Below are 26,258 nucleotides of genomic sequence, written 5' to 3' on the forward strand. Positions count from 1 at the left end.
GCAGTGCTAACTCCATATATGACATCATGAGGGGAAAACAGGCAGCACTCGGCAAAAGTATCTACATTGTTATTTTCAGTAATTTTCAGATACCATTTTCTGTTTGCATTGTAGCTGGGGATGCCCAATAATGGATGCAGATGTGCCAAATTTGATAGTGTGTCTCACACCCCCAGTTTAAAATTGGCTTTAAAATTGTATTCCTTGGTAATCCAGGGGTGGAAAGTAACTAATTACTTTTACTCAGATTACTGTACTTGAGAATTTTTGGGGGTAACTGTACTTTTTTAAATCAGCATTTCTACTTAAGTAAGTTTTAACCAGAGTAACTGTACTTGAGTACCACACTCTTGTAGTTTTCCCCCTCTGTTGACTATACTGTATTTCAAATCTGGGGGGTGAGTTGGCAGAGTTTCCCACCATGCCCTTGGGCAGAGTGTTTACGTGTATTTTTTTTAGTTATTTAGATTTGTTTAAACAGGAAAGCCTCATTGAGATTACAAACCTCATTTACAAGTGTCCTGGCCAAGACAAACAGCAGCACATTCACAGAGTTACAAACATGAAACATGAAAACGCCACAAAGCACAGATCAACCAATCCCAAGTTACAGATAAGAAAGTCATCAGTTAAAATATCTACATCCTACAACATCTACCTCCAATGCCTTCAATCTACTTTTAAAACAATTTAAAGAGACCAGCTTCCCAAGACAAACATTTTCCTGCAGAAGATTCCAGGCTGCAGGAGCAGCATACCCGAAACTCTTTTTACCCATCTCAAGACAGACTTTGGGAACAGAGAGCAAAAGTCAATCCTGTGACTGAGTCACAGAGCGAAGACGGTAGCTTCCAGAACTTTTTACATGAAAAAAGTTACACAAGTAGGATGGAAGCAGATTTAATAAAGCCGTAAAAAAAAAGGATATACCAATGACTTAGCCAATGAGAGGACAAAGAAGCCCAACCAACTCGATCGTACAGAGAACAATGATGAGTCAAGGACTTAAGGTTCGTTATAAACCTCAGTACCCCGTGGTACACAGTGTCTTTTAAGGCATTTAGAAGTTGCATGCATGTACAGAACATCCCCGTAATCAATCTAAGGTGGAAAAGTGGCAGCAACAAGTATTTTCTTTGCAGCAAAAGATAAACATATATGTTTCTCCTTGTGTTAAGATGTTGCCTGTTGTTGCTGGAGTTCTTTAGATCATTTTTCAAGTGGATTGTTGAATTGGATTGTTGCTGTTGCTTTTCTTTTCAACAAGGAAAGATCAAATGTTACCATACACGTCCTTGGCATCTACTCAGTACTTAAAGTATACTTTAAATTAAATACTTAGTACTTTTACTTGAGTAGATTTATAGACCAGTATTTTTATTTTTATTTAAGTAAATTTTAATCTGAATAACTGTTGTGTACCTTTTCCACCTCTTGGTAGCTAGCACCAGAATTACAAGATGATAAAATTATTTCTTAGTACTATTTTATCAGTTGGGCCCACAATCCCAGTCAACAATCTGCATATGCTGTAACCCAGCTAGCCACTAGTAGCCTAAGTAGCAGTTCTGATTATTGCCTTGCTGCCACAGTGCTCTTTGATCCAGTGTAGAAGACAATGAACAGATCATGCTCATAGCATCTTGTAGGTTCATAGCATCTTGTATTCAGCTCAGGAGAGTGGACGTTAACATGCAAAGAGGACTGGAGGCCAGCGGTGCTAGTACTGCTAACTTTAACTACACTTTGCAAACCAACTTCCCATGGTTAGGTTATGAAGTTTGTTTACAGACTTGGCTTTAGACTAGCTGGCTAAAAAAAAATAAAAATAATAATAATTACAGTTTCGATGGCAGAATTTGAAATTATTCACCTGGGAACGTCCCTAACACAAACATCACCTTGCTGACTTAAACATTATCCACATATCCCGTCTCTCTCCTGCAGCACCTCTGTTACCTCCTCTGTTGCTGACACGGTTAGCCTCTTTAACATTCACACTAAAGGTAAGATATTACAGGGGCATGAATATCCCGGCCTGAACTGGCAGTATGAAAGGGACTAATAAAAGCTTTACTTAAGCTGTCATGGGTTGTTTTGGCACAGCAGCCATCTTCTGACAAGACTCACTGATTTTTATTTAGCAACATGAGCATACCAGCGTGGTCATGACTCATCTACTCCGTCTCTCTATTCTGACTTTTTACTGATAAAAATTCAGCTGATCTTTCTTTGAAAGGGGAGTCACACAGCAACAGAGAAATGGTAACAGACAAGGGAAGGAGGCATCAAGGTGAGCTTCAAATTTCACTGCTCATGTTGTGCATAAAACCTAAATCAGTCCTAAAACTGAAAAGAAGTTCCAAATAAATCAAGCAGCGTAAACTCCAAAACGCACTGAACTGATGCCTTAAATGTTCAGGAAACATTTTCAGTTTCGAATAAAAACATTGAGCCTTTAGACGACAAACAATCTGAGCCATAGCAATGTTTCTGCATGGATGCTTCATGCAAAGTGTGTTTATCACTCATAATATCAAATGTGATGTAGTGGGATTGAGCGCTTAATGTGTTGACATGTTTATGACAGGACACTGTTGTTAAATACCACCTAGCATTTCACTTAGCTTTATTATGGCTTTTGTGCTGTGTTCATTATTGTGTTCTGAGTGTATGTTTATGATGTGAGAAACAAATCTAGCCTGTTGTGTGATGAAAAAGAAAGCTGATAAGGTCTTTCTTACCTGTAAGGAATGTCTTCATGCTCTGGCTGTGTGCAAGTTTGACTGGTGTGTGTCCGGAGTACGTGGCCAGGGTCGGGTCTGCCCCGTGGTTCAGAAGTAACCAGACTATGGAAAGGTTATCGCTGGCTACGGCATCGTGAAGAGGCCTAAAGAAAAATGAGCAAACACAAATGACTTCAGTAATTTTATAACTTTAGAGTCTGTTTGTAAACATCCTTCTCCTGTGGAAGTTTCTCCCTGATCCTTGCATTCATCACCTCCTGTCTGGACTACTGTAATAAAATCCTGTCTGGGGTACCCAGCATAACCCTGGACAGGCTCCAGTACGTCCAAAAATCTGCCGCCAGCGAACTAAGAGCAGGCAGCACATCACCCCTACCCTCATCATCCTTCACTGGCTCCCAGTTAAGTTATACAAAACATTAGAAAGTATTCAGACCCCCCTCATTTTTTTTTAGTTTTTCTTATGTAGCAGCCTGATGCTCCCTCTGAGACCTCTGCTATTTTTTAACCACTTTGTCTTGCCAAAACGTTTTGTCTTAAAAAGCTTGTAAAACATCAACCCTGTGGTGCATGGTCAAGCCCTAAACTTCCTCTTCTTCAGGACAGCCTAGTCTTTTTGAGAATGTGTCTGCTGCAGTGATGCCACTTAAATCTGAAAAAGTTATGGGACTAAAAAGAAGAAAATAAACGGATATTAAAACTTAAAGATTTTCATGTATTACACACAGTAAACAATAATGACCAGGGTTCTTTTATGCACAAGCCTGTTCTCCCATCTCTTGGGAACCAGAAAGTGAATAAATGATCACTGCGACAGAAAGTCTACAAAATAGTCAAAAAAGTTCTTGCGCCTTTGGGAATTTGAGATATTATTCAGAGCAGTGCCTGTCTGCAGAGACACAGACGGACACGTCACAGCCTCTCTGTGTCTTTTTCTCTCCATTATGAGTAATTCAGGCTCTCTTCTCCAGTTTCTAAGTGTTTGCACAGGTGCTGTTTCAAAAAGCATGAGGTGATAACAGAACAGCCTGCCATTGGTTGTCACAGCCCAGTCACAATGCATTATGGGATGCAAACAGACAATATGGTGGATGGCTAGCCTGCTAGCTGCAGGAATGATCAAAAAGTAAAAACATCTAATATCGGAGTTACTGGTGTGGATTTAATCTTGAAAAACCCCTGAAAGTCAGCCAAGTTCCAGGCTTGCTAGAAAAGAGCTACAAATGTGTGGATAGTGTCATTAGAACAGCACAGCAGAGGATTTTCTGAGGAAAAAGAAGTGGCTGTGATTTATGGTTTAAAAGTTATTTAACTTTGAATAACATGGTTTCTTCTTGTCGTATACAACAACGCTGGTCTCAGAGGATTAAGTTATTCATAGCATTCAGAAGGTATTCAAGGTTTCTTATGTCGCATCCTGATGCCACCGTTGGGAAAAAAATCCTTTTTATTGTTATTAACCTACATCACCAACTAGAAATTGCAGATATGATAAGGTATTCATAAATGTCTTAAATGTCATACATGCCATCTAATAGAGCTCTCATGTATAAAATAAGACTTGTCAAGAAATGTTACGACTTTAAATTTAAAAGTCTGTTTTAAGAATCTTTTAAGGATCCTTGGGAATCCTTTGTAAATCAAAAATGTTAGACATGCTGTGAAAAAGAGCAATAAATGACAAACAAAGCTCAAATTTGTCTCAAAGGTCACACACATGATGGAACCTGAAAAAGCAGCAACTGTTGACTAATTACAGCTTGACTCTAACACATGCATCACAAAGCCTCACCGTGTTCCATCCTGAGCGCTGCAGTTGACGTCAGCCCCGTATTTTAGCAACATCTGGACAATCTGTGTCCAGCCTCGTGAGGACGCCTCATGGAGAGCGGTGTACCCAGCATTATCACGCCGATTGACCTCCCTGATGTCCTTCTCAAGGCAGTACTGAACTACATCCTGCAGAGCAGAAAGACAGAAAAATCGTGTCACACTTAAGTGGTTCAAAACGGAGTTAAACTTATTCAGATAAACAGGTGGTTTACCTGGTAGCCCAGACGTGCAGCACGTTGAAGCAAGGTCTCCCCAGCATTTTTATTGACAATCAGCCGACGGACTTCAGGAGGAATGGGCCTTTTGGGTGGAGACTCTGAGCTGTTGCTTTTTCCCGATGAGGCTTTCTTGCTGGGTGGAGGTGATGCCACACTTTTTGGAGCGGGTAGGGGGCTGTCTGTTCTTTTTACATCAGCACCCTCATCATCCAGGGGAATTGAGGCGCCACGCTTCCCCAAGCAGCTGCGTTTGGTCTTAACCTTAGATACAGATTTACTGTTAAGAGCTCTGTGTGCATTGGAATCAGGCTGTAATACACTGCAAAGTAAGAGCAATGGCGTCCACTTATCAAGGACCTGAGCAGTATAAACTCAGCTGCCCTCATAAATGTGACAAACACAGCATTTATCTAGCCACAGGGGGGCACTGTGAACTAATATATTCATGGCCCTTTGTGCTTTATTCCTATCATCCTTGAATGGTTTGAAATATGCTATAAGCCCACAGCAGCATCAGCGAGCGACTTACCTTCTGCTCATCACTGTCACATAAGTGCTTGCTTTTGAACTTTCTTTTCCCTGAAGGCTTGTCGTTGCACTCAGGAGACAGATCGCTGTCCTGGTAACGCACTGATCCCGACCGGGTGAACGAGGGTCTCCGTGTGGGAGGCTCTGGACTGGAGGCAGTTGGACTAGGACACTGATGTTCCTCTTGATCTGTAATGACAAAGCATGTCTGAGGTTATGCTTAGTGGTAGCAAAGCTCAACACAGTAAAAAAAATCCAGTTTCTCCTGTTTTAACTGTGATGAACAAATGAGTGCTCAGTATCAGCTGCAGAGTCAAAGGGCAGAAGAAGGGGGATAAAAACAGTTAAGTAGCGTTGAGCAAATGGCCTTTGTCCTGTCTATGTTACCAGGGTAAAAACAAGGGGTGGAAAGAAAGACTATTGTGCACAAGTAAAAGTACAGTTACTGTGACTAGAAATTAAGCAGAAGTACAATCACTAGGCTGTTAATCAAGTCCAATTAAAGTAAAAGTAGTTAATTTAGTGTTAGTACAGAGTAAGTAATTTGTGATACCTGAGGGGGTTTGAAAAGTAAAACATGATTTTTCCTTCATGTGAAAAAAACAAGAATACGCATCTTAAACTATATTGTCATTTAACTGCAGCACAACTGCAAATTTGTAATTTAATACAGACACTTTGGCTCGTTTCCAACTTTTACCCCTACCCCTCCCTTTCAAAGGCCTCTTTGTCCCTAAAATCAGAGTAACAGGAAGTAGTAGTTCCCCAATAAAATAGGACGACCCTTTAAGTTCCTAATGCATCATCAGTCATCACCAATAGCATTTATGTAAACAGACGAAAGATTTGATAGCTGCCATTATTTTTTTAAAGGGTATACAAAAATCAGACATCCAATTTAATAATTATTATTATTACTTTTAGGTAACACAGTTAATATGCATTTTTTGCAGACTGTAAGATGAAAATGTGACAAAATATTCATTAAAATACAGACCGTATTTGTTATTGTAGTGTGGAAATAAAGCCTTCTTGTAGATGCTAGCATGGCTAACATTAGCAGGCCCTGTGCTGGTATTACACCAGGCAAACCTTCACTGCATGGCTGCTTTTTATTTGCAAAATCCTGTGTTGAAAAAGTAGCTGCCCCAGACTCAGCTCCAACACCTTCTCCTCCAACCACTTTTCAGAAAACCTTTCAACAATCATTTGCATAAACACATCACTCGATCACATCGTTAGTTTTCTTTCTGGGGACACAACGGAGCTTTAAGGATGCACTGGGAGCTCAACAGGCCAGAACACAAACAAGCGTGCAGATCTGGTGGGGGGCCGTCAGAATCCCTGCTGTGATTTAAACCAAATGTAAAACAACTACGTCCTCTTTGGGCAGATATAAAAAGAGAGGACAACTACAAAATCTAAGACCAGTGGTCTTGAATTCAAGACATTTTAATATATCTAAAAACAGTATTTTTTGCTACAAAGATTTATCTGGTTTAATATTTTTAAAGACCCTGCACATAGCCTGTTTCAAATCTCATCAATCACTCACAAGGTATTGTGGGAGAAAACACCCAGGTCTGACTGGGCCTCTGGAAAATCTCTGTTTGAAGGGCCATGTAGCACTACACCTTCACCTGGCCCCTCCATTCCAACTGGTGTTGATTCTGGCAATTATTTTAAATTTAGTCTTCAGATTAAAATGTTTTAGTCACATTTAAGTCATTTTTAACCTTTATAGTTTTAGCCTAGTATAAATGATGAAATCTAGAAAACACATTAGTCCAGGTTAAGTAAAAAGTCCTTATATTTTAGTCTTCACATTTAGTCCAGGCATTTATTTCCTTTTAACAAGTTTTATTAGCCATATTGTGAAATTATTGTCAAAAATACTATAACTTTTGAATGTCCAACAGTCTGGCACTAACATTTTTGTCTTGTTTTAGCAAAGGTGGAAAGAAACCTAAGTATTGTAGGTATTGAGTGGGTTTTTTGTACTTGTACTTTTCTAGTACATTCTGAAATCAGTAATTGTGCCAGAATAAGGGTACTTTTTACTTGAGCACTACACTTTTATACTTTTTACACCTCTGAATACTCAGTAGCACATAGAGAGACAGATGATTCCACATCATCATACATACAGCTGTTGTATTGAAGGAGATCCATATTCTCCTGTTGTTATTGTCAATAAGGAAAAATCAGATTTTAATCAAAATTTAAATCAAATTACAACATTTCCTACTGCAATTTTCTAACAGCAGAAGTTGCAACATTTCATTAACCTGAAATGTGTGTGGAAAAGTTTCATACATTTTATAGCTGACTCTACACATCAGGCAAATATTGAAACAGCAGTTTCTCTATAATACTTTGCAAAAAATCTTATAGTAGAAATTTTCTTATTTTTTAATGTTTTCTTATTTAAAATGAGAATGACCCCTTCTAAACAACAATCCACATTACATCTGCAACATGTGTTAAAATAACTGCAGTTTGATAATTTTCAAAACAGTCGATCCCTAGTTTTCATGGTGATAAATCCAACACATCTGCAAATTAACTACTGTGAATGAATTAGATAAATAAGAATATGTAAATCATACTGATTCATGCATCATGTTATGTCATTCTGACATTTAGATCTACAGGAAAGACAAGTTTCTGTTTACTCTATCCATTGTGTTGGTTATAACATAGATGGATTTACTGCTTGTGTTTTCTGAGAAATACATAAGATGAGGAACTTAAAAATAATAATTGCATGTCAAATCATAAATAAAATATTGGAAAGAAAAAAATGCGACTATATTATTTTCCCAAATCATTCAACCCTAATATCTTCTCTGTACTCAGCACTTAAAAAACCCTTTAAATTACATACTTTTCACTTTAACTTCAGTGGATTTATAGACCAGTACTTTTACATCAGTAAATTCAAACCAGAGTAACTCTACTCTCTTATAATTTTTGTCAATCAAATTAACACTGAAGAATTGGGACAACCTACTCTACACATCAGCTTTTAAAGAAATAGGTGTAGGGCTAATTGAGAGGGGCAAGGAAGGGTTAGAATCAAGCCTTTATCATGCTTTGTGAACCCCTTGTGGTACCAGGAAACAAACAACTGGCCAGTTTCACAAAGTAGTTCGAAAACTTACGCCTTTCTTTAGAAACAGGATTGTGGTTTGAGTTGGAAACAGGGGTGGAAAGTACCTAAATAGATTTACTCATGTTACTATAATCCAGCCATGAGGCTTCTAGTGCATCTTTATTCTATACATATTTTCAAAGTCTTATCAACATTAATGCAGTTTCAGATGAACAGCAGTGCATAAGCAAAATGAAATCAAGATATCTGATCACATAGCCTGCTGTTGCTCTGTGACTGTTAGGTTTATTAGTGAAGTTTATAAAACCCACTGCAGCCCGGAATTTCTGTCAACAGAAACAAACTAAGACAGCTGTCTCATATGAATCATCCCTCTGTTGGTTGAATTTGCATTAAGGGACTTGCATATTTTAAATCAAATTTTGCTGAAACTATTTGTAGAGACAAGTCAGTACAAGCTGGATATTACTCTGGACATTTCACTACTACCCCACCAGTTCTCTGCCCTTGGTTGTAGGTTTGCTGAATAAATCTCCAGTCATCATAAATTTTGTTTTGTCAGACTTAAATTTTTCAGAATATTTTATTCCCTTTAACTAAAGCAGTGTGCATACTTTGATTGTCTTATTTTTGATATTCAAGGTCATTTTTGAATAGGACTTGGCAATTAATTGCAAATTAGATTAAATTGCAATATGGCCTGCTGCAATTTACAAATCGCAGAAGTTGCAATATTTCTTTAACTTGAAATTCCTCAAAGTACCTGTTTGATATATTATTATTTTGCAGCAGAGATTTTATGCACATTAAACAAACATTCAACTGTCAACAGAGCGGTACATTTAAATATGACGTACTTCTTACTAATCCTTGCTTGCGTTAATGCTGGCTGCACCATTCTGCTGCTGGCAAAGCTGAACCTCCTCCATCCCAGCTGCCTCCTTTATAGCTTAAAGCTATAAAACTGCATATTCAGTGCGCGATAAAAAAGTTAAATATATGATGAGTGTGTTCCTGACTGGATGTAGGTTATTATATAGAATGATTTATTGCTTGAATTTGTTGAAAAATACACAAGATGAGGAACCTGAAAATAATCGCATGTTAAATTGGAAAAAAAATCGCAATTAGATTATTTGTAAAAATCGTTCAGCCTTATTTTGTGTTGTAGGCCAATCACTGCACATATGCATCAGTGCGCAGAGACACTGAGCCACAATGCAGTTGTGTGTGTGTGTGTGGGGGGGGTTTCCAAGCAAATTGGCCTTATTGCATTAAGCAACTAATGATGAGGATGGTAATAGCTCGGCATAGATAAAGTAGAGATTGGCCTACTTTCTGTGAGAGCTGATGGAAGTGTACTGCAGGTTTTTTGATGCACAAACTTTACAGAGATCAGGAAACAATACCACCTCTGTATGATTTAAAATAATGATGATAAATGATGTGTAAATAAGCTTGGTAATTATTACTTTGACATCATTATTACTAAACCATAACCAAATGTTGAATCAGTCTGAGACTCCCAGCTGCTTTTTCATCCAGGTGTAGCACCGTTATGCATGACAAGGATGTGGTTGTTTTCTTAAGCAAACATATCAATATTGCCTTTAATTAAACACACTGTTATTCTGAATATTCAACATGGATTGTCAGATTCCACACCTGTTGCAGTTGGGAACGGATGGCACATGCTGCAGGAACGGGTGGTAATGGTCAGGAATCCAGCGGGAACGAGATTAAGAAAGAGCCCTGCACAGAGCTCTAGTTGGCCTAATTAGGAGCGTGACTGATCTGAATAAGGTGGATGTGTTTTAGCTGTTAGTGGAGAGGCTTAAGGCCCATCTCAGGTCCAGCTCTTTTTGTTACTTAACTGAATACGAGTTAAATAAAGAAAGCTTTTCCACTGCTGCTTCAGAAACCAACAGGTGATTTGTACATTTGTATTCTATACTTTTCAGTAAAATACACTAAGTCTGAGTTTGCAGATACCAAATCAAATTATCTTTTCTCCATGTATTGTTTGGTAGGTTGAGAAAAGCAATTTATGGTAGCATTCCCCCTAAAGACTTTGAGGATCGAACATTGTTTATGTTGTTGATTAGAGATATTTGTTATGAATTTTACATGTGTATTGGAGCCTCTGTTACAAATCTGCTAAAAACATGGCTTAAATGGCCATTTAATTGCCAGTGGGATTAAATTCACTTAAATCAGGTGGACTAAGTGGATTAATCATAGAGTGATGCTGCTGTTTAGGAGCAACATTACAAAAGAGAGAGATAATTGTAGACAAATGTCAAGGAATCAGTGACTGGTGGTTTCAAAATCAGCGCTGAGACTAAAAGAGGGACAAAGCAACTGAGAGTCCAGGTTCAGATACCTCCTTTAAGTCTGTGATGGCCAGAAAAAAAAAACAGATATTTTCATCACAAGGCATGTGTTTATCACTTGATCTGATCAGCAGCCAAAAGAATTTAAAAAATCATGTTATCACAGTTAAAAATACTCACACTTATGAGAACTTGTGAGGCTGTTACTGTTAACCTGACATGCCTTGTAGACTGTTTTATTTAACCATGGCATGGGATATATATTTCCAGAGGTGAGGAGTACAAGAATATTGTACTCAAGTAAAAGCGCAGCTACTTTCATTAAAATGAACGTAAGCAGAAGTAAAAGTCTAAAAATCCACTCAAGGAAAGCTTAAACCTATTAAAGGCTGACAACACAAATTAGAGCCAGAAAATACTATTTTTTTGGAAGTGACATGTTTATTTTCTACTGAAATTTAAAAAATCCAAAGTTCCATAAAATTTAACATATATATATATTTTGTATCTCATTTGATACATTAGGTGTTTTTGGTAACTGATAATCCACTTGAGGGCATTTTTTATCATGTTTCAGATTGTATTCAGAAGGTTTTTTTAGTAATTTATGATCAGACCAATTAGATACAGGTATCATAAAAGTATGTATCAAATATGATACAGCAGGCTTTAAGGGGTTAAAGAGGCTTGTACAGTAAAGTATGACCTTTGCTTAATGTGCAATAACAGCAACCATCCAGGCTGTTTAATATAAGGTGGACTTAACCTAAAGTGAAATACATCAGATGGTTTGGGGTAAAATATGGAATAATTCTTTGGCTTTAAGCTACTGACCTTGTGTTATCAAAGCTGAACACCAACCATTTTTATGTTATTGGCAGAAAAGATGGAACTCCTTGTATTGCCTTTAAAGGTTACATATTTTCCCCCTTTAAGACAAATTTATATCGGTCTCAAAGGTCCCCAAAAGATGCCTGTAAAGTTTGTTGCTGAAAAAACACTCCACTATTGGATTTTTGCATGTCTAAAACATCCTTGGTTTCAGCCCTGCTCAGAATGAGCCGTTTCTGGGTCTGTGGCTTTAAATGTTACTGAGCTGTCTGACTCCGCCCCTCTCAGAAAATGGATGTGGCTTAATGAATGTGTCTCTTCTGATGCTTGAAAAATTGTATTTTGGATCATCTGTGACCTTTAAGTGTTTATTTTTTCACTCATCAATTGATGCTTTTTAAAATTTAGTGAAGTACATTACCTCTTCCAGAATGTACTAAAGTAAAATAAATATTACTATTTTTAAGAGTACAAACACACAAAAGCTACTCAGTTACACCAGTGTGCGTCAATGTAATCAGTATTTCACATCCATCTGGGCAACAGCCTATAGTTGGTGTTTTGGGAGGAAAAAAAACTTTAAAAAATTCTTGGAGGGAGATTGCATCAATGTTCTGTCACATTCATTAAGGACCAATCAGACGGACAAAACATATGATGTAGTAGGCACAGGCCCAGTAAACAAACAGCATGAGCTTGACAGGTAGCGGCTATCATTGTTCACTATTGGTGGAGCCAGGTGGTGACTCAAACTCGAGCTGAATCCAGTCAAGAGAAGAACACCTTTCCTGCCAGAAAAAACTTGGTTCTTTTCTCTGCTTTTATTTGTGAAATGCTGTTCAGTTACAATAAAACTGCCGCTATAGCTACATCCAAGCTAGTCCCATCACTGGCAACAGGCATTGTTTACTGCCTTGCAGTAAAACAAAATCACGCCCATAATGACCGCAAACTCATGCTGAGGCCAGCAGGAGAAAGCAAAAGCCTAGAAAAGCCTTCAGTGCTGTTCTTTTCTTTAACAGGGTATAAACAGAACATCTGACACTGGATTTAATACTTTAAAGACCCTCTTTGTCCATGTTAAGAACTATCACATATTCAATTTCTAACCAGTTATATATAAGACATTGTGTTGTGCTGACAGTAAGACCAGAATGTTGTAAGAACAGAAAATGTGAGTATTATTTTCTATTGTAAGATTTAATTTGAGATTTCTTTAAACATTTTGAGATTAGACTGTAAGAAAAAAAGAACCAAAAAGGGTAGCTGAATGGAAGGTCTTATTCTTTAATTAAGTTGCCTTAATATAGCTATCCTAAAATCTAGAAGTATCTATTTAGAGCCCCCCCCCCTTTAAAAAGACTAAGTACTAACAAAAAACTAGGTATAATTGGTAAGGTATAATTGCCAATGTCAGGATACTTATAAACTTTAATTCTAATTTTAAGCACTGATGTGTAAATAATCCCTCCACTGCTACAGCTGATAAGTCATAGCACACAATAATCGAGTTGTGTTAATTTAAATAATTAATCTTCATAAGTCTGGAAGAAATTCAGGTCAGATCTGTCACAGTTTCGAAAACTCTCATGTGTGATGATCTCTAAATCTAAGTCTAGCCAAAAGGCTTTTTAGATTAAAAAAAGTTATTCAAAAACTACAAAACCAAAGACCTTGTAGTCTAACATTTAAGTCTTTCTAATACTTTTTAAAAGCCTTAATTTTGTCTGAATTTGTTTATTAACTTTGACTATTTTTATTTTTTAAGCCATTGTTTACCAGCTTGCACTACAACTAATCCCCACCCCTAGCTTCTGCCTCAAATGACACTGATTGGTCTGTCAATTCTCAGACCTGGCACAAATGTTCCAGAGTGGCACTCTGCAAGATGGATCTGCCTGAAGTCATGGGATTTGGACAATCCATCGACTCTGGAGGATTAACCAACTAATGCTATCTCATGATTGTTTTAAGATTGTTTAAGTGATGATTTATTTTAATAACATGTCAGGAAATACTGTGTATATTTAAAGTTCCATTGCTGTTACCTATGTAAGATGATTTCTGCCCATATTTTGACATCTGATGAGCAGTTAAAGTCCAAAGACATTCAGTTTCCAAACACAAATCTGAGCAACTATTGAAATTAAATCATATGTTAGACATTTTTTCTGGAAAATTGCTTTTAAGACTATTCCTGACTAGTGTTGTTGCATGTTATTTTTTGTAAATGATTTGTAGTTAAGTTGAAGAAGCTGAAGAAGCATTGAAGCCCTAATTATTTCTTTTGTTGCCTAAACTGTAAAACAAACAAGGCTGAAATTTGAGCCAAAACTTTGTTCTATTAAACTTGACAGAGAGAAACTTCATACCTGCTGGACTTTCACTGTCCTCTCTTGTGGGGTCAGGCTCTTCGTGGTGCTCCCCGTCCTCCAGCTTGTCTCTCTCAATGATGTAATCTCCAGTCTGGTACTTTTTGCTACGACATCGCCGGCGTTTCTTATTAGCGGCTGTCTCGCCCTCCGCACCGCCGCTTTTGCCTTTGCCCTGAAAGGCTCGCTCTGGCAGAGGGGCGGAGCGAGGCCTCCCTCTTGGACGGCGTGCCGGCTTGGTGGGAGATCGAGGGGGTGAGGGGGACACCCGGGGAGGAGGCATTGGTGGGGGTGGAGGGGAAGGGGTTGCAAAGCCCCACAGGTCGAGCCGAGCCTCATCTGCTCGCCGTCGTCCTCTTCTCAGCCTGGGGAAGGAGTTCTCGGTGGTGTCAGCCTCTTTGCTGGATATATTAGAGCTGTTTAGAGATGCAGGAGTCTCCACGCTCTGAGGACTGCTGTCACTATCTGTAACTGATTAAGATCACATTAAACTGTTAAACGCACACCAGCATTTACACAAAGATATAAGACTGAGACATCAAAAAATGCCACAGAGACAATATGTGTGACATTTTTCGGTCTGCTTTGCACACAATCTACTGTACCACGGAGGCTGACTGCAGGCTATTTATCTAACAAACTAAAGCTATGAGATCCCTCAGTAATCCAGATGTAAGCACAATAAAAGGCTTCTTATCTGACACAGCTGAAAGCATTACTAAGTTTGTCATAGATTTCAGAAACAGAGAGAAAATTTCAGGTGACAGAAATAAAAAGACGAAAGACCTTACCTGGTTTCCTGGGGCTTTGTTTGTCCACCTTGCTGGGACTGATCTTGTCCCTCTGAGTGGGCTCTTTACTCTTAGGGGAAAGTTTCCCTGCAGACAGACTCTGCTCCAGCACAGGTGCACACTGTTTCTTCTGCTGAAATACACAGGGGACCAAGTGAGCATGCTGTATCGGCGTTATTGATCACAAAGCTTTGTGGTGACGGAGGGGATGTTACAGAAACCAGGGAAAGTGAAAGCATCAGTCATAAGATTAATATCAGAATGATGAAATCAATGTGGCCAATTAAATAGTTGAAATAATCAGAATGCATTACCTATCTTATGTATTTTACTGCAACAAAGAAACATAATAGATGAGGGATGAATATCTAATCGCGATTATTTTGGCTCAAACAAACTGCAAGTTGGATATGAACTGTTTGATTAAAAAATAAAAAATAAGCCCCCCAAAAAATGACACTTGAATGTTTGCATGATGTGAGGAGCTTAACATATGTGCTGCAAAAATAAACTGGTATTTTGACACAGAATTCAGGTTAAAGAAATATTATACAGACTGTGATCTTAAACATGCAATAAGCCATACTGTAACTTGACTGCACAGCCTTACGATGCACAATGATACATTACCTTCTTGTTGGGGGACACTTTGGTTGGAGTGCTTTCTTGCTTCTTCTTTGCAGGAGTCTTCTTCACTGGTCCCGTCGGTGACTTTTCCTTCGCTGGCTTCTTCGGGCTGCTCTTCTTCTGTTTGACAGCGGCAGACTTTGCTTTGGTTGGCGACTCCTCTTTGGTTCCATTTGTTTTCTTCTCAAACTTGTCGCCTCCTACTCCTTCATGCTGGCCCGAAAGCACGGACCCGACCATGCCTTCTAATTTCTCATTTCTGTTGGGAATGTCTGACGCCCCACTTTCTTTCTTCAATATGTCCCCCTCTAACACCTGAGCCAGTTTGCTCTCCATCCTGTTCCCGTTTGTCGATGCATTGCACCCAAAGAGATGAGACTGGCCAGCAGGCTTTAAGGAGCCCTGCTTCACTTTCAGTCCCTTGTGCTCTCCCTCAGTGGTGTTTAACTCAGTGTTATTCTCCACAGGTTCAGGCTCATGTCTTTTCAAAGCATGAGTTGAATCTGATTTTGCTGGGACACTATGCCATTTCTCCACAGACCAGCGTGATGGATACTCATAAGAAGTATGTTTCAATGGGGGGTCTTGGCTGCCAATTATTGGACTTAAAACGTCAGCCTTTCTAGACCCAACAGGTGGGGTTTGGGGATTAGTCTCACCTGTTACTGCTGCAGTTTCAAAAGCTTGCTGCTTTACGATGGATGCAAGGTTAGACAGGGGAGACTTCAACCTCTCCCACTTTTCATCCTCAGGTTTGGACGGGCTGTGAAGGGCACTCTGTAACTTGGACCCCTCTGTAACTGTGGTTCCCTTCGTTTTTGGAGATCCTTGTGAGGCTTTCCTCTGAGTGGATGAGGCTTGGTGCAGGAGATGGGACGGCTGTTGCCAGGCTGGGTTGACAATGGTGTTGGAGTATGGCACTGCTGTTTTACCAGGTCCAGATATCTGATGAATCTGAGCATTCGCAGAGGCTGACAGGGCTGTTGTGAGGGCGCCTTTAGAAGGACAGTTCTTAGTTATGGCTGTGCTGGTGTTTTTAACAGGCTTGACTAAGTGAGTATGTTGGTTGCCCTTCATCAGACAGGATGGCTTCTTTCCTCCTGAGGCCAGATGTTCTCCTTGATCAATTATAGATATAAACTCCTGCTTTGCAAAACTCTGAAACTCATCTGCAAATGTCCCTTTCCCGTCTTTTCCACGTAGAGTAGATGCCAGGATGGGGCTTGCAACGCCAACGTAAGTCCCAGGGATATTTTTAATGTCTTGTGAGGGCCCCTTTCCCCAGTTTGGTTTGGGTTCTGGTATCTGGTGATTCTGAGGCCTTTTAATTTGCTTTTGGTGGGATCCATTTCTGTGGGTGTTGGGTAAAATAGGATATTGCACAGCTGGGCTATAAGTGGTAGAATGAGTCCTCTTTGAGTTGAGAAAGTCTCTCTGATTTGAATCATTGTTATGAGGCTCAATCGTTGTAACTGGAGGGTCGTTTAGGCATTTTGGACGTTTTGATTTCGCAGATAAATCAAGAGGTACATCCCTTGGTTCCACTGAGCAATGAGTACTGTCCTCTGAGGCAGAGGGAGATGCTTTAAGAGGGCCCATGGTAGTCTTGTCTATACTGTTTCCTTTATCCACATGGTTCAACAGTCTGCTTTGAGATGTGATGCTGGCCAATGCAGAGCCGCAGCAAATGGCAGCAGTGGGCGACAAAGTGTAGCAGGTGGGAGCAGCAGAAGTTAATGACGGGTGCTGCAGTGGTAGGGCAATGGCTGGTGAGGCTACTACTGATGCTAGAGATGAATGCTCTGCTACAGATTTGGTGTTCTTACTGGATGAATGGTTAGGCTTAAGTTTTGAGGTTGCAGCTTTTTTCTCTGCAGCCGGATTTCGGCCCACAGAGAACGGATAGGCATAGGTCCGCATTAGAGGTGTCCCTCCGACACCTGAGCTTTGAGGCTGGATTTCTTTCTGAAACTGGCTGGCCGTAGCTTCTCTTAACGCTGCAATCTGACCCAATGCTGGTGGAAGAGTTATTTTACAGAGTGGGGAGGAAAAATTAGTAGCAGGGAGGAAGGCAACAGGCTGGACTGGCTTGAACATGGTGGAGCACTGAAATCCAGGTGCAACGCTTTGCACAGATTGTGTCTGTGGAATAGATTTCTTACTGGTCATCATGTTGCTGTGACAAGGCTTTAATGAGTCCTCTCGGTTCACTTTTATGCCGCTTGACCACTGAGGAGCAGGGACGACCGTAGCTCCGTCAGTTTTGATTTTAGGAGCCTCTGCTCTCTTGTCTGCTCTCTTTTCTGAGCTGGTGACAGCTGAGCAGGAAGTTGGTACATTGTTGTGTTGAGGTGCAGAAAGCTCAGAGCTGTGGTTGTAACTACTAGAGTCCAGGCAGGCTTTTGCTGTCTTACAGTCTGTTGTTGGAGTGGTCTTGTTTTGCTGACTGAGGGTAACATCTCCTCGGAACTCAAGGGGGAGCGTCTGGGGGGGATTTCCCACCATGCTAGCAGACGCTTTATTTGGAGCACTGATCTCTCTGCTCACCGTGCCTCCATCCCCTACATTCATTAGTGTAGGATCCACCTGAGCAATAAGAGAAGTTCATTAGGGCAGTGTTAATTAGATAAGAAGAAATTATGCTCTGATCTAGCAATCTAACTGTAATGAAAAAATACCTGCATAGGTGTTGCTTTAACACAACATGCCTCAGGAGTAGCTGGGTCTGTCAGGTGAGAGTTTCCGTTGAAATGCAGTTCTGTGCTGCAGAACAACAAGAAAAAGAACACTTGATGTGATGACTGTAAATGCTGCTCTTACTTTCATTGAAGACCTGCTCTCTGCAACAGTAAATAATTCAGACTAACCAACATTGGGAAATTGAAAGCTTCCTTTCTTTGAGTTGGGGCTTGGAGGCCAGATGCGTAACAATTTCCTCAGAGCAGGGAGACAATTCAGGGTAGCAGAGAGAAGTATTATAAACTGAAAAATGGTCTGTTGTTCCATTTGATTTTATTTGTTTGCACACAGGGAATAGGAACAATTTATCTGCACTGATTGTTCTGGAAAGTGAATAATCTAGAGTAAAAATTGGGTAATCAGCGAGTGAATGAGACCTAATTCATTAGCTGCAAAATGGTTGGATACTAAGCCAATAGGCCCCCTGGAAGAGACACGTATAAGGGCTTGATTTCTTTATACTAAATTAACCATGTTCACACTGTTTGCATCGGATTTACATGCTTTTTAGGTGACAAAATTTGAGATGATAATGACAGTCTGCCCTCTTCAGGTTTGTACTCCTCTGCATGGAGATTATACTCAATACAGTAGTAAACAAATTATAAGAAACAATATAGAAAGACGAGACTCTTCTTTCCAGGCAGGGATATTCTACTGCCAGAAACATCAAAATGACTTGCTTTCTAAGTAATCACTGAGCAGCTGTTTCAGGAAACACAAATAATAACTGGATGAGGCTAAGCTTTATGGTTTTCAATAGGAACACTTTGAACAGTCACACAGACCTTCATGTTCGCCCTGTGACTACCTGGGTCTGTGCCTGGTGGGCTGGATCAGTGATCCCACCATGAGGCAAATCAGCTGTGACTGCTCAAATGATCTTTTATTAGTGAGCTGCTGCCTTGATGTTTTTTGGACGGATAAAGGCGAAGCATTTCAAATTTTTTGACAAGTTGATACTTTTCCATATCACATGTTTCAAACAAAATGATCCGGGTTATCATAACAATCAATTGTACCGAAAAGTACAAAATCCTACAAATAACTACAGAAATTCAGTCATAATTCTAACTTAAAGCCGCCATGGCAAAAGAGCAAGAACACTGTCTAAACTGCACACATATTCTTGAAATGGTTCTGCACAATTTAGACTGTGTTAAAGATATTGCCTGTAATTTTGTAAAAAAAAAACAAAAAAAAACAACAACCAAGAAATCGCCCAATAAAGAGTGCGCAGGACTTCAGTTGTTGTTCCTGTGTAACTGAAGCCCCCATTGATATAAGTGATACTCAATATTAATAGGGTGAAATTAGTAAAGGCAGATATTGGCTTATAAAGTCAATTACTTGCATTAGCAGATATATAAAAGTTATGCCGAAATTTACAACCAATATTTTGCCTATGAAAATCTGCCTTTATCAGCTGTATATATTGGCAATATGAGCATATAATTTTGCTAAGTATTACACTGGAAAACAGACCTCAAACAGCTCGAGTCTTTATCTTGATTCATCGTCATTCTTTACACTTTAAGTGTGTTTTAATAATTGAAGTTTTAAGTCTGAACTATATTTAAATATCACTATCCATATCAGCTTAAAATATTTTCTGAATACTGAAACTCCCATATTTTGCATCCCTACTTAAAAACTGTCAATCAGGGGTGCAGGTAGCCTAGTGGTTTAAGGCATGCCCCATATATGTGGACGGCCTGGGTTTGAATCCAGCCTGAGGCCCTTTACCGCATGTCTCTCCCCCTCTCTCATCTCCGTTTCCAACTCTAGCCACTGTCCTCTGCTATCTAATAAAAGCACAAAACACCCCCCCCCCCCCAAAAAAAAAAAAAAAGTCAATCAATGGTATCAGCAGATGTGAAAATTTCTGCCAGTATTAATAATATTTAAAACCCATACTTTGGCTATATTATCGACAGGTGCAACAGACCTACAACAGCAAAGGTCTTTTTCGTCACCATTCCATACATTTAGGTGCTGTGATAATCAACTAGTGGCCCAATGGCCACATCAGGCCCCCCACAGATTTCCATCTGGCCCCCATACGCTTAATAAATTCAGAAAATGTGAGTAAAAACATATGTTGACACATCAAGGTTATCTTTTTAAAATCCCGGCTGCTATTAAAAAAGCTCCCAAAAACAATTGAGATTGGAACAATTTTATCAGGAAAAACTCGATGTTTGTTATTTTTAACAGAAATACGCCTATCAGCCATTATCAAACATGGCTGACATACAAGTCAGCTATTTTGGATGAAATCTTTAGCAACAACTTTCCACGCCACATCTTTGAGAGTGCAATATCCATGCATAAGAATCAACACCAAAGACCTGTTTCCAGCACAGATTCCCCTATCAAAACAGCATGTAAGCATCAAACCTAGTGATGGGAAGCACAATAGCCTCAGAAAAATAGCTCGATCACTCTTTTTTGACTGGCTGCAGTATAGGTGATCTCAATGCAAAAGGCTAAAAATTGCATGCACTTCAAAGAAGAGAAAAATATTTTCACAGTAAAATTTTAAGGAAAATGTTTATACTAAACTTGAGCACCTGAGCACGGACCCTGCTACAGTGGTCAGTAGATGTCTGCTCCAAGAACCGACATGCCACATTTGACAGATCTGGATAGGGCCCGTGCGATAGGGCAACTTCAAGCTGGTGTTCCGCAAAACCCAGTTCTGACATTGTTTTGGGTGAGCCCTAGTACCATCTCCAAACTGAAGACCCAGTTCCATATAACTGGAGATGTCAGAGACAGGCTTCGAAGTGGGCGTCCCAAGAAGACCATTTCCTCACACTGTCAGCGCTTAGGTACCATAGGCTGTCTTCTACAGAATTATAGTCATGGTTTGTAGGACGATATGGCCGATGGCTGTCTGGCCAGACAATCCAGAACAGACTGCATGCAGCCAATCTCTGGTCTCATAGGGCTGCCAGGAGGCCTGCCATGACTGTCCTTCACCATCAGGCTCGTTTGCGCTGGTGTTGGCAACACGTGCACTGGAAGCTGAACATGTGGAAGAACGTTATGTTCAGCGATGAGTCCAGATTCTGCCTACGGAAGTTGAATCAAAGGGTCAAAGTGTGGAGAAGACGCAGAGAACGCTATGCTGATTGCTGCACCAATAGAGTAACATCTTTTGGTGGAGGCAGTGTGATGGAGTGGGGTGGCATCTCCTTCACTGGAAAAACAAGGCTTGTCATCATCAGAAGCAATCTCAGTGAAGAGAAATATTGAGATGAGATTCTGCAACCAGTGGCAATCCCATATCTCCACAGTCTGGGACTGAAATCTATCCTCCAAGATGACAACGCTCGCCCCCACAGAGCAGGGTTTATCAGCGACCACCTCCAGAATTTGGGAGTGGAGAGGATGGAATGTCCTGCCAGCAGTCCTGACGTCAAACCCACTGACCACTTGTGGGACCAGCTTGGGTGTGCTGTTCATGCCAGAGTGACCAACATAATCACATTGGCTGACTTGTGACAAATGCTGGTTAAAGAATGGAATGCCATCCCACAGCAGTGTGTGACCAGGCTGGTGGCCAGCATGAGGAAGAGGTGCCAGGCTGTTGTTGCTGTGTATGGTTCTTCTACATGCTGCTGAGGCTCCTGTTTGTTAAATGAATAAATTGTTTAATTGCTAACATGTCTTGCTTCTTCAAACTTCAATCATCTAATCCACCAAACAAGACTCAACGGCAGAATCAGCTGTTTGGCATTGGCAGAGAAGATTTGGCACATTTTTCATGGGTGCAACCCACATACTCAGCTCTGCTGCTCATCCCACAAATGCATCATCCTTACAAATGTGGCACCATGTAAATGGGAAATAAACAGTTTATCCTTAAACTTTAAATTGTGTGTTTTAAGGGCTGAAGTTAAATTTAAATACTGTGTTAATATTGGCTAAAACTATTTTCTGACTCTTGGCATATCAGTAAAACTAGAATATTTTGCATCCCTACTTAAAAGTCAGTTACTGGCAGATATTAAATTTTATAACAAAATGTACAACTAATATCATGGCTATAAAAATCTGCCTGTATCAGCTGTAAATACTGGCTGCATAAACAAATAAGTTAGGGGAGTTTTGGACAGGACCAACAGTCCTACATCAGCTGACGTCTTTTTCTTTGTTCATCATCATTTCGTACACTTTAAAGCAGTGGCCGTTTTTACACAGAGATTCCGCAATAAAGGCGAAAAGGAATGTTCGTCTCTGTCCCGCAACAAGCAATTCACACAAAGGTGTAACAGACCTGTGCACGCCCGAGCTTACACACACACCTCGGCATGCCGTAATCAGATGGCAGCCGCTGCCCGAGCTGTTGCTTTCAATGAAACTCGAAACTCTGGATTTCTCGGTTTAAAACTTTGTATTTTGTAAATGAAATATGGGGAAAATAACATGAACATTCATTTTGATTGATTAGGTCCAATAGACTTTTTTTCCTCCATATTTCTGAGTTGGAGGTCCGACTTTAAGCAGTGTCACAGCGCACGTATTTACGTCGGAGGTCGGAAACTTCAGAGTGCCGAGCTCACTTGAACACATCATGGAGCTTTTCAAACTCTGCTGTGAGCAGAGATGTGTCGGCTCTCTCCTCTCCTGTACAGAGTGTGATCAGCTCTCTAACCTTGCAGTCTCTCCACTTAATCCACATTATTCTTTCTTTTATCTCCCTGTTGTTCTCTCCGATGAAATACCGCTCGAGTAAACCGCGCTGGTTTTTAAATCTCCCGTTTATGGAGACAGCAGCGCACACTCACCGTTGTGGAATGCCATGACATCCTTTCACACACGTTGCGGAAAAGTCTGTTACAGCTCTGATACTACCTCTCGATCCGGATCAAAGGTGGGGCGAGATCGACCCCCCTCTGCGGAATGGTTGCTTTCATACAGAACGGCGTTGCAGAATGAAGGCATAACAGACACGGAAAAGAGAGGCAGTGTGAAAGTAGCTATAGATTCTCCACTGGTGGGTCGCAACCCAAAAGTGGGCCGCAAAGCTCTTTTCAGTGGGTCACAAATGTGTGCCAGGAAACAAAAATGAGGCAGAGTTTCAACAGAACAGAAGCCCTAAGATAGTGAGAAAATTCCTCAAAATGCACCAAATTTCTATGCTGTATCTAGAAAATGGAGTACAATAAGATGTATGCATGCATGTCTGTTCCAAATGATGTGCTTTTAAAGATATTTGTTTTGTCTTCTCTCTTTGTTCCATTTTTTTTTTAAATTTAGGGTCCAAAACGTTTATTCAACAACTCTGAGTGGTTTAATTTTTTCAAAAATCTGGGTCGTTATTTCTGTTAAGGTGGACGCAGTCAGTACAGTTGAAAACCAATGCTTTAAAGTATATTTTAAGGACTGAAATTTGTCCGTTTGGTCAGCCTCAAACTTTTAATGGTGTTTTTAAGGGCTGAAAGTTTAGGTCTGAACTACATTTAAATATTGGTATTGATATCAGCTAAAATTATTTGCTGGATGAAAGCATATCAGATATCAGCAAAAATCCATTATTGTGGATCCCTATGTAAAAAGTCAATCATTGGCATTGGTGAATATGAAAATTTCTCCCACTATTTATAACCCATATGTTTTGTTTATAAAAAAATCTGCCCATATCAGCTGGAAACATTGACCATATGAACAAATAAGTCAGTGGAGTGTCAGGCTGGACCTACAGACTGCTGTCAGCCGAGTCCTTTGACTATACTCATCATCCTGGGCCTGATCCAGCTCACCGCATACTGGGTTCCCAGGACCAGGTGGGCTGGTACAGACGCTGGGGGATGCCTGGAGAGATGGGGTATGGGCCTGGCGCAGGCCTGGAGGATGGCCAGTACAGGACCAAGGTTGATACAGCGAAGTGCCGAACTGGCATATGCTACCATACCTGACCTGATTAATCATCATTCCTTACACTTTAGTGTGTTTTAAGGACTGAAATTTGTTAATTTGTTCATCCTCAAACTTCTAATTATGTGGTTTAAGGACTGAGTTTTTAAGTCTGGACTCCATTTGACTATCTGTATCAATATTAGCCAGAATCAGATATCTGCATATTTCCAATATTGTACATCCCTGCGTAAAAAGTCAATTACTGGTATCACACAAAAATGTCTGCCAATATTTACATACACAATTTGGCTTTAAAAATCTGCCTATATAAGCTGTAAATATTGCCCATATGAACAATTAAGTTTGGGGAGTTTTAGGCTGGAATAACAGACTGCTGTCACCTAAAGTCTTTGACTTTATTCATCACCATTCCTTACACTTTAGACTGTTTTAAGGACTGAAGTTCTAGGTCTGGACTACATTTACATATCAAGATTAGCTTAAATCAGTATGTACATATTAGCATATTTGATAAAGGCAAAGATCTAATATCGATGTAATTTGATTTTTATTGGACTCATAAAATTTTAAAAATCTAGTATCATGGCAACCCAAATAGAGACATGCACATTAGTGGAAAGTGGAATACTAAGTGGTCATAAGTTTCTTTATTCTCTTGTAAGAATATTTATCACTTGACAGCTAATTATCTATAATTATAATGAAGATATCCACCTCAGTTAAATGCCTTTTTAATGGTGAGTCATGCAGTTTGACTGCTGTTCACTGTCATCTAAAATAAGACGTGGAATTAATTCTATTTCTCTTATCCTGGAAACTTATAGCTATTTCCACGCATGCCTCCATCAGAAAACAACGCTAAGCATGTACACAATGTTGATGAATAATAAACAAACTGATAATCTGAAAACAAACATTTGAAATAGTCTCAGATGGAGAGGGCGACACACGCCAGGGCAGCTCCTGGTATGTAGGTAGAGTTGAGCGCAGGCGAGCGCATCTGCAAGTAAATGAGACGACTACAAACAGGGAGCAGGCAATAAAAAATCTATGTCAAACCTTCACCCTGGAGTCAGTGAAACATAACGAATATGATGCACATAATGACTGACACGCCAATCTCTGCTGGAATCTGCGAGCAGCACGGCCACGCAGACAGCGCTCGGTGCAAGGAGGGTTTGCATTCATTACCGTGTACAACAGTTTGCTTACAGCTAGTTTGTCTTTGTGCTGCGATCGTACCGGGTCTACATGAGAATCCATCCGCTCTGATGTAGGCCAATATATGCATGCAGCAGTCCGCAAACACACCGTGGGCAACAAAGTGGAGCCTGACAATACCTTAGAGACAAAACAGCAGCGAAGAGGAGAATGTATTCTGCTGGAGAATACTTAAACACGGTCAGCTCGGTGTCCACAAAGGGCACATGTCCCACATGCATGCTGTGTTGGTGGGTCACCCGGAAAACAATGTGCTTTTCTGTGTTTGAAACATCAGCACGGAAAAACTCTGGAGAGCTCCGGCTCTCTCTCTCTCTCTCTGGAGATGGCGAGCGGTCACCATCATGAGAGCATGGCAGCTGGCTCTCAGGTGATGCAGCCGGGCTTTCTCTCAGAACTAAAACACGTAGCGGGAATCTCATTTTCTTGGAGATGGAGGACAGATGTTGGGGCGTATTAGTGACAAGACCACTTCCACTACGGAGAGGCAGCAGGGACACAATGTGGCAGTGTGTCACATCTCCAGCCTGATAAGGTAAGTCAACATCAATGCAAAGCCACGCAGACAACACAAAGCACAGCCAAACAACTCATCAGCCTGCAAAAAGTCTGCTACCGGAGGCTTTTTCTGCAAACAATCAATTTCACTGATAACACGCAAACTGGCTGCTGAGTTAGAAATGCTGAAAAGTATCCAGCCTGGGCCACTAAAAGAAGGATGGGCGAGCTAACTTGATGTACAATGTCCTGTTGGAGCAGCCACAAAAATGGGCTAAACACATAAAACTCCTCTGACCACCTCCACCAGCTCCCTGCGCAGCGGAGTCTCCGCGGAGCCCGTCTCGCAGCGCTCCACTCCCGGTGGCTAGTACATGTCGAGGCGGGCTACTGTTATTTATCCGCCGGCCGACTTGACGTGAAGTGCTCCCGTCTCTCCTATCGGCCCTCCGGTTGGACTGACTGAACCACTCCGGCGTTGTATAAATGACCCCACCGAGCCTCTCCTCTCCCTCT

General features: G+C 40.4%; 1 protein-coding gene across 6 annotated transcripts in view; it reads right to left on the reverse strand.

Moving 5' to 3' along the window:
• bcorl1 (BCL6 corepressor-like 1) overlaps positions 1–26,258 on the reverse strand; it is a 71,709-nt gene that overhangs the window by 11,305 nt on the left and 34,146 nt on the right. For 5 of the 6 annotated variants that reach the window (XM_041797859.1, XM_041797858.1, XM_041797854.1 and 2 more), the window contains exons 2-9: positions 18,074–18,158; positions 15,399–17,981; positions 14,769–14,901; positions 13,978–14,448; positions 5,328–5,515; positions 4,793–5,059; positions 4,540–4,706; positions 2,745–2,890 (exon numbers count right to left, since the gene is read on the reverse strand). In XM_041797859.1, the coding sequence (XP_041653793.1) occupies positions 2,745–2,890; positions 4,540–4,706; positions 4,793–5,059; positions 5,328–5,515; positions 13,978–14,448; positions 14,769–14,901; positions 15,399–17,981; positions 18,074–18,079 (3,961 nt within the window). In that variant the 5' untranslated portion in view covers positions 18,080–18,158. The remainder of the gene's footprint in view (positions 1–2,744; positions 2,891–4,539; positions 4,707–4,792; positions 5,060–5,327; positions 5,516–13,977; positions 14,449–14,768; positions 14,902–15,398; positions 17,982–18,073; positions 18,159–26,258) is intronic. The other variant, XM_041797855.1, reaches the window with a different exon arrangement.

This window comes from Cheilinus undulatus, linkage group 10 (genome assembly GCF_018320785.1).
Source record: "Cheilinus undulatus linkage group 10, ASM1832078v1, whole genome shotgun sequence".
NCBI classification, from domain to species: Eukaryota; Metazoa; Chordata; class Actinopteri; order Labriformes; family Labridae; genus Cheilinus; species Cheilinus undulatus.